Source organism: Cupressus sempervirens, chromosome 6 (genome assembly GCF_028749045.1).
Source record: "Cupressus sempervirens isolate cs-2001-9-10 chromosome 6, ASM2874904v1, whole genome shotgun sequence".
Lineage (NCBI taxonomy): Eukaryota > Viridiplantae > Streptophyta > Pinopsida > Cupressales > Cupressaceae > Cupressus > Cupressus sempervirens.
This window is the reverse complement of record NC_143123.1, coordinates 711,338,240-711,359,238: the sequence shown is the minus strand read 5'-3', so window position 1 is coordinate 711,359,238 and position 20,999 is coordinate 711,338,240. Positions and strand designations below refer to the sequence as shown.

General features: G+C 34.6%; 1 protein-coding gene across 8 annotated transcripts in view; it reads left to right on the top strand.

Annotated features, from left to right (window-relative positions):
* Nucleotides 1-376: 376 nt before the first annotated feature.
* LOC149554261 (phosphatidylinositol:ceramide inositolphosphotransferase 1-like) overlaps nucleotides 377-20,999 on the top strand; it is a 72,226-nt gene continuing 51,603 nt past the window's right edge. For 2 of the 8 annotated variants that reach the window (XM_089789485.1, XM_089789483.1), the window contains exons 1-2: nucleotides 404-785; nucleotides 950-1,096. In XM_089789485.1, the coding sequence (XP_089645611.1) occupies nucleotides 1,064-1,096 (33 nt within the window). In that variant the 5' untranslated portion in view covers nucleotides 404-785; nucleotides 950-1,063. Of the gene's footprint in view, nucleotides 786-949; nucleotides 1,097-20,999 lie in introns of all 8 variants that reach the window. The other 6 variants (XM_089789480.1, XM_089789478.1, XM_089789482.1 and 3 more) reach the window with 6 other exon arrangements.

The following is a 20,999-nucleotide window of genomic DNA, read 5'->3' as shown; positions in this document are numbered from 1 at the left end:
CAAAAATTATGCAAAATCAATGAAAAAACATAAATATACTTTAGAAATTCAACATTAAAATAAGAAAGTATAAAACATTATAAATATTATTTAATATTTTATGAAATACACTTTTTGAAACAAACACGTAAATAATAATGAAGTGAAAACACAAGTCTCGAAAACAAAAAAATTACAAAAGAAATAATTAACAAAAGGTACCTAATAGGCCCTTAGAGATTCTATAAGAAATCTACTAACAAAAATAACTTTATAGATTAAAAATCCTCTATTAAAAATTAAAATTTAAAAAATAATAAAAAACAGTTCTATAATGAATCGATTTAGGAAAACTAGATAACAATATTTAAAAAAAAATCTGCTAAAACAAACCAACAAGAGAAAAGTAGACTTTAAAGCAACGACAATCGCATTGAATTTGGAGTATTCGAAGCTGCCATATACTCTCTCGTCCCAAACTGTTCGATCTGTAGACGTATTTGAATTAATTTCCTCTCAATTAAAATTTACTTTTTACCCGTTCTTAAAATTCAAATTGCTGTGTGTTCTGTTGTACGCGCTTCGGACGCGCGACGTCTCTATTTTACAGATTCCGCTGTCAATAAAAAAATATCACGACCTCTGCGATTTTAGTTTCCGAACAATTTTGTTTTATGAACTCGTTATCAGAGAGAGTTTGTTTGATCTCTAGAAACCAGCAATTTCACGGTGAATTTTGGTGGCGAAAAGCTGTAATTTCTCAGGGTTTCGCCCGGAGTTTATCGGTCAAGCTCCAGTTACAATTCGTAAGTTTAATTATTAGTTTTAGTTTTAATTTTCGTAATTTTGTCGTCGATAGGTCGAATTGACGTTTTTTACGTTGCGGATGCTATAGGTTTTAATTATTTTAACTTTTTTGGCTCGAAATGTAACAGCTGGAATGACGATTGATGACTTTTGTGTTATTTAGGCATACCACTGGGGATTCTGAGCGGCAATCCTAAGGATTTTTTTCACACTTCTGGGATGCGCTGAAGTTTGTTTTATTGTTGAAGTGTTTTTTTCCTCATTCGAGTAGTTAGCCATGAAGTTCAAGAAGAGAAGGGGCACGGGGGCTGTAAGTGACACTCTCCTCTGTAGTATTTGCATGTAATTGTGTTCAATAAGTTTAGAAGGCGCTGAAGATTGAGTTTGTTTACCTATTAGCAATTTAGGGTTTAAATTTTGGAGGATTCAGTTTAGGAGTGAAATCAGGTTGATCAGGTTGATTTGCACACTTCATAGGAATATATAGAAAGTTCAAGAGCTAAGCTCAGCAGTGAAATTATATGATTACGTTATCCCCTACCAGACAGATTGACAAGATTAGGTGTACTTCCTAGATTAAATATGATATATTAGCTAAAGGGAAAAAAATCCCCGGTTGGGCTTCTTTGAGGGGGTCTTATAATTCGAATTGGAATCTGGCTTGGAGAGACATAAAAATTCTTCAGACACCTTAAGGAGAGATTTTTATTTTCTCGAAATTAAAAATGCCTCCTTAAAGTGATTGACTAGATGTTTTGAGATTTCGATTGGGAAAACAAAGGTCAAAAAACAAAATAACATAGAGAGTTTGTTTATGTCAACATGTTTAGGCGAGTGCTTGTACAGATTTAGTTTAAAATAAATCCTCAAAATTTTTCTTGATTTCCTTTAATTGAAGATTTACTAGAAGTAGGTTTTGCCTGCAAATATTTGTGTGCTTTTTCCGAGTGGAAAAATTTAAAACAGCATTGTCAGTCCTTATTAAAAGTGCCATCCTGAGAATAAAGTTTTGAGTAGCCTTCAACTAGCTGTGGCCTTTTGGACAGTGAGAACTTTGGTTTTGGAGAAGCATTTCCAGAGAGCTTGTTTTGATTCAAGGAGCCATATCTGTAATTAGAAAAGCTCAAAAAATTGGAGCTAACATTAGTAGTGTAATGCAATAGTTATCACACACCATGACATGTCAAAAGGGGAGAGGTGTTCAAAATGCTCTTACATTTATTTTGTGTAACAAAGAAGGGTTAATACGTTTTAGGCAACCTTCAGTGTCCAGTGTCAATATTGATTGACCAAATGCATGCTAAAATGTCATTTCTCAGACTTCCTGTCAAACATATTGTATGAGATGGTGTACATGCACTCCATGCTCTATGGAATGAATTGGCACCTTAAACTCTTGGAGATCTGAGCCAGTTTAGTGAGCCCTGGTGGAAAAAGACATAAAAGGCTAATTGAAGGATTTTTGTCATATTGTGATAAAATCTGTCTTAACAAACAAATCAGTCGCTGCTGCTGTTATTATTTTGCTGCAATATCTGAAACATTCAAACTGGTAGGGTCTTCTATTTCCAATCACACTAGATTAATGTAAAATTAATGGATTATATTTTTATATCTATAAAAACTGTAGAGAAAGAATGCACTTTCTATTCTCATTCCTAGAGAAACTATCAAATTTTTCTGCATTTCATTTATATTGCTTTCCTTATGTGTCATCCCCTTTTCTGTCAAAGCCATTTACTTTCTTTTTGAGTGCTTTGGGTTTTAAAATTTTGGCTTTTTGAATGTTATCCAATCAGTGCAGGAAGTTTTTGATTGAAAATTTTCTTCCTTACTATATAAAGCTCTGGAAAGATGCTTTTTAATTATTTAACTTAAGGGGTCATCCCTAGACCCATTATTCGAAGAGCTGTTTTCTTATTAATGATCAACATTTTATTTAGTAGATGATGCTGGGCGGGTTTTTTCACTTACAGTTCTATCATTTTTTGGAAAGGTTCTATGTGTTTACATTTTTATGCTCAACTTACGTGGTGTGCCTTGAAGGTCTAATAGTGCTGTCTAAATTACAATTCTTGAGGAGAATTCATTGTAGACTTAATGGAGTAAAAAATGTCACTGCAGATCCAATGGACCAGAAAACCTTACATTTTTGTAAGATCCAACTAGAATAATCTTTAGACTATATAAAATCTAACCAAGGCACGCCTTTATAATTTCAATGGAAGGAAAGGAATCATTTGGCACTCTACGATATCTGTGCAATGTCGATCAGGCAACTTCATCTAGTGGACCAGTACCATAGCAGGCTCCAAAAAGCTTTAAGTATGATGCGTTGTTTATGAACAACCCGTGGGAGAGCATTTGTAATGGTAAAATTTTCAATTTCATCAAGGATTACATTTCCCAGATTTCACATGGGTTAGTCTCATTACAAACAATTTTTTTGGGCTAAAATGCCAATGTTTTTTAAGTTAACAATAGCCAAACTATTTAGCAAACCTTCCACCAAATAACACTAGTTTGAGAAAAAATACAGCTCTTTTTGCAGGTGAAATTTGAAGCTCTTTCTAGTTAATGGATCAATATACAGCTAAGCTGCTTTACTTCAAAAGACATGGTCCTGCCTGCATAATTAAAAGGAAACATAAAGGGCTCTTCTGTAGAAAACTCTGGCAAGCTTTGGAACATAAGGATATTTTCAGATGCAGGGCCAGAGCACATCTAGAAGCTGGTCAGGAGCAAAGCCTCAAAGTTGGGCACAACCACGTAGCACCTGAAAGAGGGGAAATATTAAAATAAAATGTCCAAAATTTATTAACAGCAGAAATTGCCTTGAAAAAAAAAAGAAAAGCAATATAAATATTAAGTTTGGAACCATAACGGGGAAATAAAATCTTAAGCTAGCATTCAATGGTCACTGAGAAAAGCTTTAGCAAGATCAGCAATGAGGAAGTTATGAAAACATGATTGAAGGTCTGTATAGTAAAATGGGGGATAGTCCATCATTATTTTATATCTGAAGAATTCGATTCTGAAAATTCAAAATACTCAGCAATAGTCAATGAGTTGAAGAGATATGTTTACAAAGATCAAAAAATATTTGCCGCTCCTCATTAAGAGGCTTCTTAACACTATTTTGAAGACACCAGATATAATTAATTGATAAGAAAAGGGAAAGTTTGCATGTCTTAGTGTTTGTCTAGTCAAGAAAAATAAAATCACTTTGGCATCATTTCTTGGATCCTAAGTTGTCTCAGGCAGGCTATGGAGCTTGAAAATCAAAAGCTAGAGCTCCCTGTCATATGCCCAGAAAATATAAATATCACATTTATAATCAGTTACTGTGTGACTTGAGGTTGCTGCCAAAAAATGTGAGAGAAATGTCCATGAATGCCTTTGAATGGTTCACCTATCTCCACTTGTTCGTTGCATTTTCATATAGTTGGATGACAATTTCTTCACAGTGTATGTGATTTTTGTAAAGTTTCTGCAAATTCTGTGTGATCAAACTGAAACAATACCTTCTCCAATGCTTGCTGAAGATTATCTTTGTTCAGACTTGTATAAGAGATTTCAATAATGAAATTATTATTCTGAAATCTTTTATTTCTGGAAGTGTTCGAATAGGGCAGACTTGCTTAAAGGAGCAGACTTGATATTATTTTTGTGTGTCCTTTAACTGCAACCGGACCCTTCATAAATACCTTACCCAAAGGGCATGTCCCTTGAAGGGACATGACCCTATCTAGGTCGGCTAGGACATGACCCTATCTAGGTCAGCCCATAAACTCCTCCTCATAATCGGCGCCTAAAGGATGTAATGCCATGTAAACAGTATTAACTAGGATTAGTTAAGGTTTGACACTCAAACAATTAAAACCTAAGGGAGATGCTGATCACGCCAACTTAAGGAGCAATATAAATCTAGGTGCATAAGGCATTAAGAGAATGCTAAGTTCTGTGCGATCTGCACAGTCAGATCAGTATGTTGATCAGAGTTATGGATTTAACACTCCCTCTTAACTTGATAAACATACTGAGGGATAACATATTTAGCAACATCAATTAAGATGAATAAACATAGATTGATACCCTATATCTGTCTGAATCTTTCTTAGCATGTGGTATCAATGAACACATGATACTATGTCATATTACTAAACCTGTGATATGACATATCACTGTGTTAGTGAACAGATTGTCCTTTGAAGAAATACATGCAAATATGACCCTGAATGCCCAAGTAAAAGAACAAACTAACACCAACAGTTGGAGAGGTTATCATGGGGTTGATAACCTTCCTCTGAATTTTTATTGGGTACAACTCCCCGTACAAGATGTTCAATGAATTAAATGTGGGTACTTTTACCAGAAAGCACGAAAGGATATCAAACATCTACCTGTAAATACAATGTAGATGCGAAACCTAAAAGACTACAAGAAAGTATTAACAAATGACACAAAGTTCATTTGCATGCAGCGTTACAAATAGAATGAAATCTGAGAAAGTAAAGAAATAGAGCTTTTAGAACACTTTGAAATCAAATATATTCAGGAATTCATGACATAAATGCAATTCAGAGAAAACTGAAAGTCATACAAAGATAACACTCAGTGGAAAGAAAATTGCTCGGACTCAAAGTTCTGGTATGCAATTATCTTCCGAGTCTCCCTCCTCTAAAAATGCTGAAACAACAAAGTTCTCATTACATCATACATCTAAATCACTAACTGAAAAGGAAACCTAAATTCCCTCTCCCTGCATACATTCAAAATCAAAATATCCCTTGTTTCCAGCTCACAGTCTGGAAAATTAAACAAAACTCTGCTCTTTCTCTCCCAGCAAATGAAACTTTCAATCCAACTCCTCTGTTCTGCAGCCCAAAGTCTACAAACTCAGCCGAAAGTGGAACCCTTATTACTCTGCTGTTCACTTATTTAATCTTTTTCCTTCCCGTGACCTTTCAGTTTCATAACTGATTCTTGGAATTACTTCTTGAATGTCCAGTCTTTTCACCTTCTCGGGAAGTTTCTCATTCTTCCTTTCTTGGTTTAGCTTTTATAAAATAAACCTCATTCCAAGTTTACATTTATCAGTAAATTTTTGAAAGTTGTTTCCACGTGACTCTTCAATCTCATAATGCCATTGTGTGCTAAATGATTTTCAAAGTCTTATAAATAAGAAGAGGAAGCACCACAATTATCTTGATATCTCCTTTCTTAATGCTTTGACATTTTGGCTTTATACCTTATGCATTAACTTTGGGGCAACTCGAGTTTGAAAGTTTAGTATCAATCTTCATGTTTTGGAATGCTCATATCATGATAGACCTGATGCCTTTGTTGTGTACTAGCTCGTGGCCCCACATGGACAAAGCACAGGTAATGTTTCACTAAGGGCCAATATGACCACAACAATGTTAGTAATGAGATATGAAACTGTTACACATGTGGATACTACGCTTGCTCTTCCATGTTTCAAGCTGTCTTTTACCTTGAGTGCCACAATTTTTTTGTTGATAATCTTCCAACAACCGACACATGGCTTGGCATAAGGTTCCTTTTGAACTGAGCTCCTCGATATAAAACTCACATGCCTGTTTCCCTTCCTCGTACTCGTGGTCTCCAAACTGCTACTTCTCTTATTCAACTGGTGTTCAACAAAATATGAAAACACATAGGTTTGTTTGGGCATAGGTCATGATGAAGACAATATGTCACATTTCATTTTGGATACTCCCTTAAACCGTTATGGGCCTGCGGGTCTGTGATGCTTTTTCACCCTTTTGTCGGCAGGAAATGGCTCATCCTTACTCTATTACCAATAAACATTTTGAATGCCGCGGCTCCATCCTTTACATTTACATCTTTGAATCCTTTGATCGACAGATTCTACTAGTGGAAGGTGATGGTGTATGACTGCAGGGTGCTATCGTCATTGTGGTAAGATACCAGGTTGCAATCATCTCTACAAAACCCCCGATTTTTCTGAGATAAACCAGCACGAACAGCAGAATGTGATGCTGATAAAACTGTTGTAAGTATTCCAAGTATGAGAATGCCTGTCGAAACAATCTTTGCATGACTATGAAGACCGTTGCACTCATAATCCCTATGTTCACTCGAAAACCCACTGTAGCATCGGTATGAGCAGTACGGTGAAATTATTGAAGCTGGCAAGAGATTTTCATTCACCTTAGGATGAAGTGCAATTAAAACATAAATGCGGGAGCCGATGTAACAACAATGAAGAATGTAGTCGGGCTTCAATCATAGTTTGAAGGTCTAAACCAATGAGAGAGTAATCTTGGTATTGAGAATGTTGCGGTGTAACAGGCAAGAGAGACAATACATGATACTATATACCAGAACTACTCATTCTTTGCAACCCAAGCATCATTCTATGTATGAATGAAGTCCAAGAGTAAAATCACTTGAGCCAACAAAAGCAATCATGAGCCAAAATTTTGCTATTGACTCATAGAATCCGACAACAATACTGAGAATGAGAAACATCAATATTATCAGAGTGCATCGTGCTATGTTCTTTGCCACCCATCCGATAACATCAACATCTCTGAAATCTAAGGCTTCTCTTTCATATTTAAGAAGTGCTTTTGAATGATGAACTTTATCTGCAAATACCAAAGGCCATCTTGACTTGTACTTTGCACTTTTTAGCAGAACCTAAGCTTAAACGATGAAATTCTGAACTTGTTGAAACTGATCCTGCGTTTTCAAACCCATTTGAACCATCGAACTGCTTTGAAGCACTTTGAACTGATGGTGTCTGATTATGATCTTTTCTGAATGAACCATTCCACACTTTCTTGGAATCATTAAACTGACAGAATCTGGGACTGAAGTATGGATTGAGACAGGATTCTGAACCTTTTTGAACTAACAAGTCTGCATCTCGAACCACTTTGAACTATCGAACCACTTTGAACTGCTTTGAATTGAGTTCGAAGTACTTCAGAGAGGTTCAAAACCTGAAATTGAAAGTTTTAAAGCCATGTCCACATAGATTGAACATGAACTATTTAATCAATACCGAGCTCAAAAACTAATCATGTATCCTGAACTTTCTTGGATTAATGGATTTGCATTTCGAACTTTGATTGAACCTCTGAACCATCGTACTCATTGAATCTTTGAAACTGTTGAGCTAGTGGAATCTGATTAAGCTGACGAAATCTGAGCTTGAAACATGAATTGAGATTGAATCCGAGTACTAAATTGAACATGGGCTCTGAACTTTATGAACTGAAAAATCTGCATTTCAAATCCAGAATTTGAACTTCGCTTGTATTGAACCTGCAGGATGGGTTACCTGAACTATTGAATTGCTTTGAACTACTTCGAACTTCAGTTCGAAGTGGTTCAAACTCTGCACTTGAAGTTTTAAAAGTGTAACCATGTCGGGCACTAACACACTGATGCTAGTGATAATAGTATTGCAAAGAATACAATGTACAAGATAAATCCAGAGAACAATTAAAGTCTTCATTTATCCAAGTTGTGACTCATAGGTATTGGTATTCCTATATCACAACATGATCCCGAGTTAAGATCTACCAGAACACAAGATAAACTCCGGAGAATAATAAAATTCTTCCTTTATCCAAATTTTGACTTATAGGCATAACAATATCTACATCACATTGTGATCTTGAACTCATCTAGATCTTACAGTAGATCTCTACTGTCTAGCACATTATCTAAGAGAGTCATCTCCCATAATGTCTTTTATACAAGTGTTCATTATCTCAGAGATCGTCACCTCTTAGATAATGAAAACAAATGGTGGAGCCCATAACAGTCAATAGCCTGACAATAAAATTATTTTGTTAATAATTCAAAGAATAGAAATGTATTACATTTCAACCATACCAAGTCTTTTCCTGAAGTGATCTATCTTTACTTGAGAGAGAGGCTTGGTAAGAATTTCTGCTATCTGATTTGCAGTGCAAATGTATTCTAATTTTACAGTATTCCTGTCTACCATATCTCCTACATAATGGTAAGGAATTTCTATATGCTTGGACCTATCATGAAAAACTAGATTCACAAAAAGCTTGATTGAACTCTGATTATCACAATGAATAATCGTAGGATTCATGGCTTGACCAAATAATCTCACAAGTAACTTTCTAAGCCAAACTGCTTCTCGAGAGGCCATCACTGCTGCAATGTATTCGGCTTCTGTGGAAATTTGTGCTACTAAAGACTACTTTCTGCATATCTAAGATATCATTGTTAAGCTTAAACTGAAACAACATCCTAAAGTGTTTTTCCTATCAGTAACACTTCCAACCTAATCTGAGTTTGTGTATCCATGTAGGTCCAATTCAACTTTCTCATACTTGAGCTCAAGGTTAAGAGTGCCTTATAAGTATCTCATGATGTGTTTGATTGCCACTAGGTGAATCTCCTTTGGCTCGCACATAAACTGACTTAAGGCATTAACAACATAGCAAATATCAGGTCTTGCATTTACCAAATACAGAAGAGACCCAATCATCTGTCTGTAGAGAGTAGAATCTATATAAGGTGATTTTGCTGCTGTTTCCTTAAGTTTATGTAGATTAGTCTCCATGGGAGAAGACATAGGCTTGCAGTTCCACACTCCAAATCTCTTCAAGCTATCTAATGTATACTTTCCTTGATTGAGTATGATGCTGTCAGAATTCTGCCATACCTCCAGTCCTAGGAAGTAATGGAGGAGTCCTAAATCTTTCATCTCAAATTCTCATATCAGATCTTTCTTGCATTGATCTATGAGATGATCATCACCTGTTATTAGTAAATCATTAACATACAGTATCAAAATTACCATATCATCTTTATCCCTTTTATAATATAGATTTGGATCAACTTCATTCCTAAGAGAATCCTAAGCTGGTGAGATACTTATCAATTCGTTTATACCATGCCCTTGGAGCCTGTTTAAGCCCATAGAGAGCTTTCTTGAGCCTGCAAACAAAATGTTTTAAGGTTATGAGTTTCAAATCGTTCAGGTTGCTCCAAATATACCTCTTTTGTAATCTTTCCATTCAAAATTGCTGTTTTTACATCCATCTGATGTACTTTCCATCCCTTTGATGCTGCAATAGCTAGGATTGCTCTTACAGAGGTGTATATGGCAATAGGAGCAAAGTTTTCTTCATAATCAATCCCCTCTTTCTAAGAGAATCCCTTGGCAACAAATTTGGCTTTATATTTTTCAATGTTATTGTCAGCAACATGCTTGATTGTAAATATCCACTTGCAAGAAACAACAGATTTTCCTTCAGGTCTTGGAACAATTTCCCAAACATCATTCTTCATAATGGATTGGTATTCTTCCATCATGGCATCCTTCCAAGTTGTATGTTTAATAGAATTTGAAACATTGATTGGTTCTGATTTAGACAAATCATTCATGTTTGTTGCATAATTAGAGAATCTTTTGGGTCTTTTGCATTCTTTGAATGTTCCAGATGGTGCAACGAAGTTTTGTGCTTCCTCTACTGTCTTAATGGCCCAAAGTGGTATTTTCTTAGAATTTTGAGTTTCCTCAAGATTGAGATCGTGAATTTCATCTTCAGCTTCTTTAATGTTCTCCCTCTGAGACCCAGATTCAGTATTTTCTTCAGAACTAGGTAGGGAGAGGGATCTCTAGAACTTAGGGCTCTTTTGAATGCTAAATCTTCTTCAAATATTACATCCCTACTAAGTTCAATATTTTTTTGACCAGGTATGAAAATCCTATATGCTTTAGATGTTTAACTATACCCAACAAAAATACCTTTCCTCCTGGAGGGTTCTAACTTAGATCTCTTTTCTTTTGGAACATGTATTTATACTGGGTACCCAAAAATCCTAAGATGACTAAATTGAGTTTAACCTTTGTAAAGACTTCTTCAAGGGTCTTATCTCTAAGGTAGGAGTGAGGACTTTTGTTTTGAATATAAATAGTAGTACAAGAGGCTTTTGCCCAAAGATAATTTTTTAGATTTTGATCAAATATCATAGCTCTTGTAGCTTCTATTATTGTTCTATTCTTCCTTTTTGCTACCTTGTTTTGTTATGGGTTATAAGGAACGATATACTCCCTCTTAATTCTCGTTTCTTTACAAAACTCTTTAAACAAATCTGAGGTATATTCGCCTCCATTATCAGTCCTAAGAGTTTTAATTTTATGTCTTGATAAGTTTTCAGTTAAGATTTTAAATTCTTTAAATCTCTTAAGGATTTCTTCTGATTCTTTACATTTGAAGAAGTATATCCTAGTTTTTCTAGAGAAGTCATCTATAAACAGTATATAGTACTAGAATCCTCCAAGAGAAGGAACAGACATAGGTCCACATAAATATGAGTGGATTAATTCCAAAACATTGTTAGCTTTTCTAGTGCTATCATGAAATGGACTTTTGGTGTTCTTACCTAGAGCGCATCCTTTGCATATGCTTGAGTGATCTTTATTCAGTTTAGGTAAGCCAGTAACCATCTTCTCCATAGTTGATAAGTTTTTGAAATTTATATTTCCTAACCTTATGTGCCATATTTCATTTATATCAGCAGCTTCATGAATTAAGGCTTGAGTAGGTCGACTAGGTTCTGAATTTAATTCATACAAGTACCCCTTTCTTTGACCATCAAATTTGCTTTCTTAAATGAGGGGTTTTTAGCCCAAGTCATTACTTTACCGTCCATGAATGTAACATTATATCCATCATCTTCAAGTGCTATAACCGAGATTAGATTCCTTTTTATTCTTGGTACATAGAGTACTCCTTTGAGAAGAAAGAACTACTCGACTTTAGTTTCAACGTGTAATTTCCAATTCCTTTGACGGAATGTTTTGAATTATCACCGATGGCGACTTCGCCATTAATTTTTTTTGATATAGAGTCTAGTGCTTCTCTGTATCGTGTAATATGTCGAGATGCTCCACTATCAATCACCCATGCCTTACTTGAGACTTCATTTGATAGTGCCAAATACAATACACGATTCTCAGGATCATAGTTATCTTCTTCCCTAGTAATGTTTGTATAGTTCACTTGCTGTTTAGAATTCTCAGGGCAATTAGATCTATAGTGTCTAAACTTTTCGCATTTGAAGCATTTTATTTTGGATATATCTTTCTTAGGTTTGTCATTCTTTTGATTACCTTTCTTCTTCTTGAAGTGCTTTGTCTTACCTTTATAGGAATTTGTGTTGAGAACATGAAGTTCTTCATTTCAGTTTTCAACTTTCCCCTTTTCTTAAGTTTTCTAGATTCTTCTTGAAGACAATCTCCCTTAAGTCTATTGAAGTCGGGAAGATTGTCTCTAACACTTACTACTTGTGCGAATATTTCCCATGAATCTGGTAAACCATCTATTGCCATCAGTGTTAATTCTTTGTCATCAATCATGGTTCCTATACTTGCTAGTTCATCTCTTAGACTGGAGACTCTTAGGAAGTAAGAATTCATTGATTCTCCCTTCTTTATCTGTATATGATTTAATTGCTTTTTTAGTGTGAAGACTCTAGTTGCATTGTTAATCTCATATGCATTCAATAATGCATTCATCATATTGAATGCTGTTTGATGTTTCGTTAGCATAGGTACTATTTCATTTTTTACTCCATGTAATATGATCTACATGGCTTTCTTGTTTCCTTTACTTCAGATAGTTTTATTAGGGTTGCAAGCTTTGGGTTTAACCATGGAGGAAACTCCGTAGTTAAGCGCATTCAAGCTGGAGTAGTACTAGGATGGGTGACCTCTGGGGAAGTTTGGTGCTTCACCCCTGTGAGCATCACCTAGATCCAATGAGTGCTCAGTGTTCCATTTATTCTTAGGAGAGATGGATTCATTTTGAATCACTACTCATGAAACATGGGCCAATGAGTTTGACTCAAAATCACATAGTTAAATCCTGATAGCAATATCACAATTTGACTTGTGGAAATTATCTCCCACTTATCAGTTGAAGAGCTTAAGGGGCTTTCTAATGAATGGTTCATAAGGCACAACACTTGTTGAAGGTTTTGCAAATGGGGTTGCAAGCTTTGGGTTTAACCATAGAGGAAACTCCGTAGTTAAGTGCGTTCAGGCTGGAGTAGTACTGGGATGGGTGACCTCGCAGGAAGTCTTGGTGCTTCACCCTTGTGAGCATCGCTTAGATCCAATGAGTGCGAAGTGTTCCATTTATTCTCATGAAAGATGGATTCATGTTGAATCACTACTCATGAAACATGGGTCAATGAGTTTGACTCAAATCACACAGTTAAATCGTGATAGCAATATCATAGTTTTATTAGGTTTAGTATAAGGTAGCTTGGATGCTTTATCAACAAACTGTTTCACATCATTATCTTCAAGAATCATCATGATTTTGAATTTCCAAGCATCAAAGTGTTCTTTCCTATCAAACCTGTCCTCGGGTTTGATTGTGTATGCCATTGAAGATTGGAGAATGTTGCTAGATATACTGAGTCTTATTGTTTAATTTGCAGAGCCTAGGTTCGACTACTAGAGCTCTGATACCATGTAAAGTTTCTATAAATTTTGTGTGATCAAACTGAAATGCTTACTGAAGATTATCTTTGTTCAGACTTGTATAAGAGATGTCAATATTGAAATTTTTATTCTGAAATCTTTTATTTTTGGAAGTGTTCAAATAGGGCAGACTTGCTTAAAGGAGGAAACTTGATATTATTTTTGTGTGTCCTTTAACTACAACCGCACCCTTCATAAATACCTTACCCAAAGGGCATGTCCCTTGAAGGTACATGATCTTATCTAGGTCGGCCTAGAAACTCCTCCTCATAATCGGTGCCTAAAGGATGTAATGACATGTAAACAGTTAAGGTTTAACACTCAAACAATTAAAACCTAAGGGAGACGCCGATCATGCCAACTAAAGGAGCAATATAAATCTAGGCTTTCATAAGGCATTAAGAGAATGCTAAGGTCTGTGGGATCTGCACAGTCAGATCAGTATGTTGATCAGAGTTATGGATTTAACAAATTTCTTCATCATTTCAGCCATGATTCTCTTTGAAATTATTTCCTTAGAGAGCAAAGGAAGTTAGTGGAACAAGTGCGTGCGGTAAAGTGGCCGTTTGTCATTAGCACCAGAGGGTAGCACCACATGAATGATGCATCTCGATTCATAATGCCCTGGTGTCACTGAATTTCTTTTATTCTTCTGCAGGACTTTGGTTCATTTACCATCTTCTGTGTAGCAGTATGCAATATAGAAGTGGAGTGCGGTAGAATGTCTAGGAACATGTGTTTGGGATGTCATCATTGGTATAAATGCAATCACATAAAGAGGCTGAGATATTTGTATATGACATAGGATAGTAAAATATATTTTAAGATTTTCATAGCAGTTGTTGATTTTATTTATTATAATATTTGTCAACTCATAAACTATTACTATAAGCTACATTTAGTTAGAAAGGTCAAATGGGCAACTTGGACATCTCTAAGACAATTGGTCTTTCGAATACTTGAAATATCATGGAGCCCTAAGCGTCTATCACAACTGTTCAGGAGCTTTTCAAAAAATTGTTAAATGATACCTATAATTTATAAATATGCTAATCATACCAATGAAAGTAGCATTCAGCTCTTTTGAGAATGGACATCTTTTTTTTAATCTAAAGTTGATATTAACTACTAATATTTGGCTAATGTTCTCAGTATATCGAATATAGTTTCAATAAAAATTGAAACAGTCCTAAGGATATGGTATTTGGGCATATTAATTCGTAGTAAACTATATGACAGCTATAAATTAAGGCACTATTTAGTATTTAATTAATGTTTACCTCACATGAATGGAAAGTAGTGGTGGGTTTAACTTTGATTAGTATAACTAATAGGCATTGGCTATTTTACAAGCATAAACAAATATATTGCAAAAGAGCATTGCTTGGTGGAGGTTGCCCTCTCAAAGAGGCCTAAGATTCATTAATGCAATATAGATCTTCTATTTCTAAATGCATTTTATATTTTTCATATTTTTTGTTATTGGAACAATCATGAAAGTGAAGAGTTTATATGATTATAACATGCACTAGGTTGACATTCAGAAAGCAGTGATAAAGAAGAGTTTTAAAGAAAGTTGCAAGGAAGCCTGTGATCTAGGATAAGCAGTGATTATTAAGAAGGTTAATATAAAACAATGCAACAACCTAAGAACAACGATCAGGAACTAAGTAATTAAATGCAGCAATCTCCTATTAATACACAGAAAAATTTAAAAAAGAGAAAATTAGTCAGTCTATAAATATGAAATACAGTGAGTTTTTCTTATGAAGATCAACAATATTACATAAGACAAATTCAAATACAACAAGAATTGAAATAAGACAAAATATCAAATAAGACAAATTTGTCTTATTCACCTAGTCCTTTTCACAAGAGAATTCAGCAATTAAATTGGTGAAGGTAGCGCTCCTTTTGAAAGACAAACTATCCTTGAATTATTAAAATAAAAGACAAATTTAGTTTGTCTTATTCATGGAAATTTGCGGCAGTTTACTATGAGAAAGGGTCCGATTCATTAGTTGCCACTAGACTAATATTTGTTAAAGCCTGCAATTCATTAAAAGATATATATTTTGTTAATGTACTTTTCAAAAGGTACGATTTATTTTTTTGATTATTATGAGTGTAAAATGTTAATGTTTAAGGTAGTTGTGAGAGAGCTACTTCATAACTATGTTGGTTATCTTCAGCAAACTTCTATTCGTGCCTGTGCATTGTGTGTAGGTGGCAATTTTGTGGCAACGTGTGTATGTGTCTTCATGCGTATGTGGCAGTCTTATTTTAAAGAACTGGGTCTATTATCTCCGTGGTTATTCTTATCAGTGGAAATGATTGGGAGCTGCTTCTGCATACTCTCTAACATTATTAGTGCTGAGTTAGTAGTATATGTTTCTAGTGATGATGTGGCATCGTGGATGCTCACCCAGCCTTGGCAGTCTTCGCTGACATTTATTTGGTCTTCAAGTGTCATTTGTAGATGTGCAATGTTGGTTCACTTTCCTCCCCCGTCAGTTTCTTCATCTCTATTCAATGCATTCACCTAGATGTAACCGCCGTCTTCTTGCATGATGCGTGCTTTGAACCATCTAGAATTGATTCATTATTCATTCTAGTAATGGTGATCTTATGGAAATGATCAGATATTGTGTTGTGATTCAGTCTTGTGCATCATTGGAAAGAGAAACATCAGTGTTGTGCGGAGTATATATGCTCTGCTCTCTGTGTGAGCAGTATTTTTGAAGCCTTTTCTGTGCATCATATTTAGCTTGAGTCAGCTCAGATCTGTTTATTGTGCTTATACACTCTTTCGTTCTTAGTTAGGCATTTGATCAGTATGTGATCATTTCAACACTATGTGTGATTCGTTTGTATAATCAAAGGCTTATTGACTGTCTAGCTGTAGACATCAATGAGGAGCAAGAATCATTTGTATTCAGTTTTGAGATTATAGTAAAGAGGAAGTTTTGTGGTGTGGCCGGGTTTTTTTCCTTCAAGTAGGAGGGTTTTCTGAGGATAATAATTGTGTCATCTGTTATAGTATTTCTGATTATTGCATTCTTCTATCCTGGTTTTAAGACTTAACAGAAAACAGGAGACATGTCTTTGTAGAAGATTATCTTTTATCCTAAAGAGTGCATCGTTTCATGAAAGGGTGTAGGAAAAGATATGAAGTCTAGATTATTTGAAAGATTGAAAGTATGTGTATTGTGCTGTGTGAGGAAAAGGTAGATATACACACCAGATTGAGAGTGGGCATTATATAAGAATATCATATCAGAATTGAGGAGCAGATTGTAAAATGAGCCTTAGGCAGATTCAAAGGCAAAATAAGAGCAGAGAGTGGGCATTATATAAGAAAATCATATCAGAATTGAGAAGCAGATTGTAAAGTGAGACTTTGGGTAGATTCAAAGGCAAAATAAGAGCAACTTAATAGCAGATTGTGAAGTGAGTTTTGGGGCAGATTCGAAGGAAATACAAGAGCAACTTTACAGCATAATTTGAGAAGATCAAAATCATCCATCATCTGGTGTAGAAGCAACATTGACAAGGGGAGAAGTTGAATAAGGGGCCAGTGTCTCTCGTGAGTTGGTGCTTGCAAATATAATGGGGTTGGTTGCTTTGACGAGTTGGTGCTCACAAATAGAACAATGTGTTGGTGCCTCTAGTGAGTTGATGACTTAATCTTTGCAAAAGAAGGAATATAGAAAAGAACCAATTTGCTATGGTTTTCTCCTATTAGGGTTTCCATGTAAAACTTGTGTCCCTTTGTGTTCTAACTTGCATGTGATTGATCAAGCTTTGTAAAGTATTGCTATTATATTTAATCAAGTTTGAAAATTGAAAGTTTGTTGAATTACCGATCCATTGCTCCTTGGTATATTCATGAGCTCTTTAAAAGCCTCGTGAATCCTTGATCATGAAACAAGTTGGAGACAATTGGAGAAGTTCTCTTGGGGCGATATTTGAGCCATGCATTGTCAATTTTTCTGTTCTATCACCTCCAAGCTCATGGTTGAGGGGCATTTATATATTAATATTTACTATTGTATGTGAGCAATTATTTATTCCTAAATTCCTAAATATTGTATTACAAATATTTAATTTGTAATATTTTATATATTTATGTGCGTGTTCAATCATCAAAACTAATTATCTTAAATATATCTATTTTTTTGATACTGCACGAATTGGGTAGCCCCCTCTATAAACTTTAGTATGCTAGGTAAACTTTTTAGTGGGATCTGTGACACTAGTTGCATGTTCCATTCGGTATCATGTGGGCTGGGGGGAGATAGGACCTCATGCCTACCCAAAGAAGCTCTCACCAATTGAGCTATGCCAACCCCTTAAATATATCTATTTGAAAAGTGTTGACAAATTAGCAAATATATTTTTATATTGAAATTGTTTACAAATCTTCTACTCATTCAAGCAACAACATGAGAATTACAAGCTTATTCAAGCTCCTTTCGAGCAATCACACTAGAAATGATATTTGGAAGACCAAGAGTCGCAACTTAGAATCCACTTTTTACAATGAGGTAAATACAACCAATAGAAGACTAAGAGTCACAACTTAGAATTCCACAAAGATGCCCTTTTGGGATTTGAACTAGGGTCTCCACAATGAGAACTTATCGCTTCAACCAACTAAGCTAAACCCCTTGGACTACTTACCAAATTTTAATCCTAGTTGAAAAGTGTGCACATATATCGAAAATATTGTGCAATGTTTTAGTATAAGATATAATTGCCAAAACACTTGGTCATGAGTTTTTAAAAATATCATGGATACCTTTTTTTTGTGAATATGTACTTTAATATTATAAATTAATAACAAAGGCCTATTCATCAAAAAAATATCATAGCAATTTTTTTGTAAAACTTGCTATCAATCACCATATGTCAGTCAAAATTGTGATCAACAGAGGGAAAGGTTTATTAAAGTGCTTCTATGATTTTTTTAATGCATTTTTCTTTTGTGACATTGTGTTTTTCCTCTGCAACAAAGTGTTTTTCGTAGCATTTCATCATATGATGTTTTTTTTCCCCTAGGGCATGTCATTTTGTAGGTGATGCAAGTTTGTGAGGGCATTAACCTATGGGCTGGGAGTTTGCAAGGGTTTGTAGGCAAGCAAACCAAATTATTTTTCATATTTTAAATCTCAAAATACAGTTGAAATTTTACAAAATTGAGAGTATTATTTACTATTATTTTACCATTTAGTTTTTACTATTATTATCATATTATTATCTATTTAGTATTTACAATTTTTTTTGGATCGATGACATGTATTTTTAGCCTAGTCCAATCACCAAGAAAGGCCACAATTTGGGGACCTCATTTCCGAATCCAATAACTCAGATCTGTGAGCACAGATGTTCAATAGGGATGCAAGCAACACTCCCAACATAGGTTTGGCATAGGGTTCGTGAGCACTCCTAGCCCAACGAGGGCTTGGCATAGTTGGTCCTTAAGCTCTCCATTGACATTAACACCGTATCCTCCATCTTCATCGACATGGACAATGTAACCTTCATCTCCTTGCACATGCTCCAATCCATTGGCATTAACATTTTATCCTTTCCATCTCCACCAACATGTTCTCCAAGGTGGACCTAATTGATATTAACACCATTTGGGACAAGCAGGGGTTTGAACCTTGGTTGCACCATTTACAATGCAACCATTCATCATTACACCTCCAGGGGATCACCTATTTTTTATTCAGTATTATTATCATATTGTTACTCTAAGTCACAAGGTTCAAATTTGAATTCGAGTTCATCAAGCATAAAATTCAGAGGAGATCCAACAAGGGTAAAAGTTCGAAAAAAACACAATATTAAATTTACCGTATATAAATTTATTTATTTTTAAATATAAGTAATGTATCTACAAAATTGTCAAAATAGTTTGATATTGCTAAATAATTAAACTAAATAACTCAATATTATTTAAAAAGTAATAATACTATGTTAAATAACAATATTATATTAAATATCATAAAATTCAAATGAAGTTCCGAAAGGAGTAAAATTCGTAAAAATTCGAATTGCATGGATGAAATTTGACATATTGTGCGACTTAGTTATTACGTTATATGATTTAACAATGTAATTACCGTTTTACTATATTACCAAATATTTAATTTTATTATTATAAAATACTATTATTATAATTTTATAATTATTACAAAATACTTGTTTCATTTGTTTTTATAATTGTCTTATATTATTTAATGTTTAATGCTAAATTATATTACAAATTGTAATTTATTTATTTATTATTGAATTCTAAAAATAGTAAATATTTAGTAGAAGATTTATAATGGCAACAATGATGTGCAAAATAAGAAATTGCTAAATAATAAAGTAGTCATTAGAATGTATACATTTTACAAATATGCATCTTAAGAAATTATATATTTTCAAATATTTGATAGAAGTGTCGATTTTTTAGTGGAGTTTTTGGTGAGTTGAGTTTTTTTTTGGGTTGGCCGAGTTATTGCCGAGTTACTCAGTTTCATAAATATATTATTGCCGAGTTACTCAGTTTCGTAAATATATCTATTTTTTTAGTTTGCACTATTTGGGTAGCCCCCCTATAAATTGTAGTACGTTGGGTAAACTTTTTACTGGGATTTGTAATGCAAGTTGGACATGTCATTCGATATCATGTGGGCTGGGGTGAGATCAGACCTTGTCCAGAAGAAGCCCTGACCAATTAAGCTAGGTCACCAACTCCTTAAATATATATATTTGAAATGCATTGACAAATATAGTGTAACATGCTTAACAAATATATAATTTTTATCCTAGTAAAAAAATGTGCTCATATATTGCAAATATTGCACAATGTTTTAGTAGAGGATATATTCACTGAAATACTTGGCCATGAGTTTTTTTAAATATCACTGCAATTGTTTTTAGTAAAATATGCCATAAATCACCAAATGTCAGTAAAAATTGGTGTCAATGGGAGGAGAAGGTTTATTAAAGTGCTTTTGTGAGTTTTCTTATTGCACTATTCTTTTGTAATGACATATTTTTCTTTTGCAATAGAGCGTTTTTTTGCAGCATTTCGTCAAACAATGTTTTTCTTTTTCTGGGGCATTCCATTTTTCAGACACTGCTAGTTTGCAAGGGCATTTACTTTTGGGTTGTGAGTTTGCAATGGTTTGCAGGTTAAGCAAACAATTTTTTTCACAAATAAAATTTTAAATGTCAAGATATAGTTAAAATTTTACAAAATCGAGTGTTATTTACTATTATTTTACCATTTAGTATTTACTATTATTATCTATTTGGTATTTACTATTTTTTTAAGGATCGGTGACATTGATTTTTAGCTTGGTCCAATTACTAGGTGAAGCCATAATCCGGGGAACCTCATCCCTGAATCCAACAACCCAGACCTGCGAGCATAGGAGCCCAAGGGACAAGAGCAAGATTCCCAATTTGGGTTTGGCACATGGTCTGCGAGCATTTCCTGCCCAGCGAGGGTCTGGCATAGTGGATCCTTAAGCTCTCCACCAACATTAACACCGTATCCTCCATCTCCACGGGTGCGAACACCGTAATCTCCATTTCCTTGCATGTACTCCAGTCCATCAGTATTAACACTGTATTCTTTCCATTTTTACCAACATGTCCTCCAAGGTGGGCC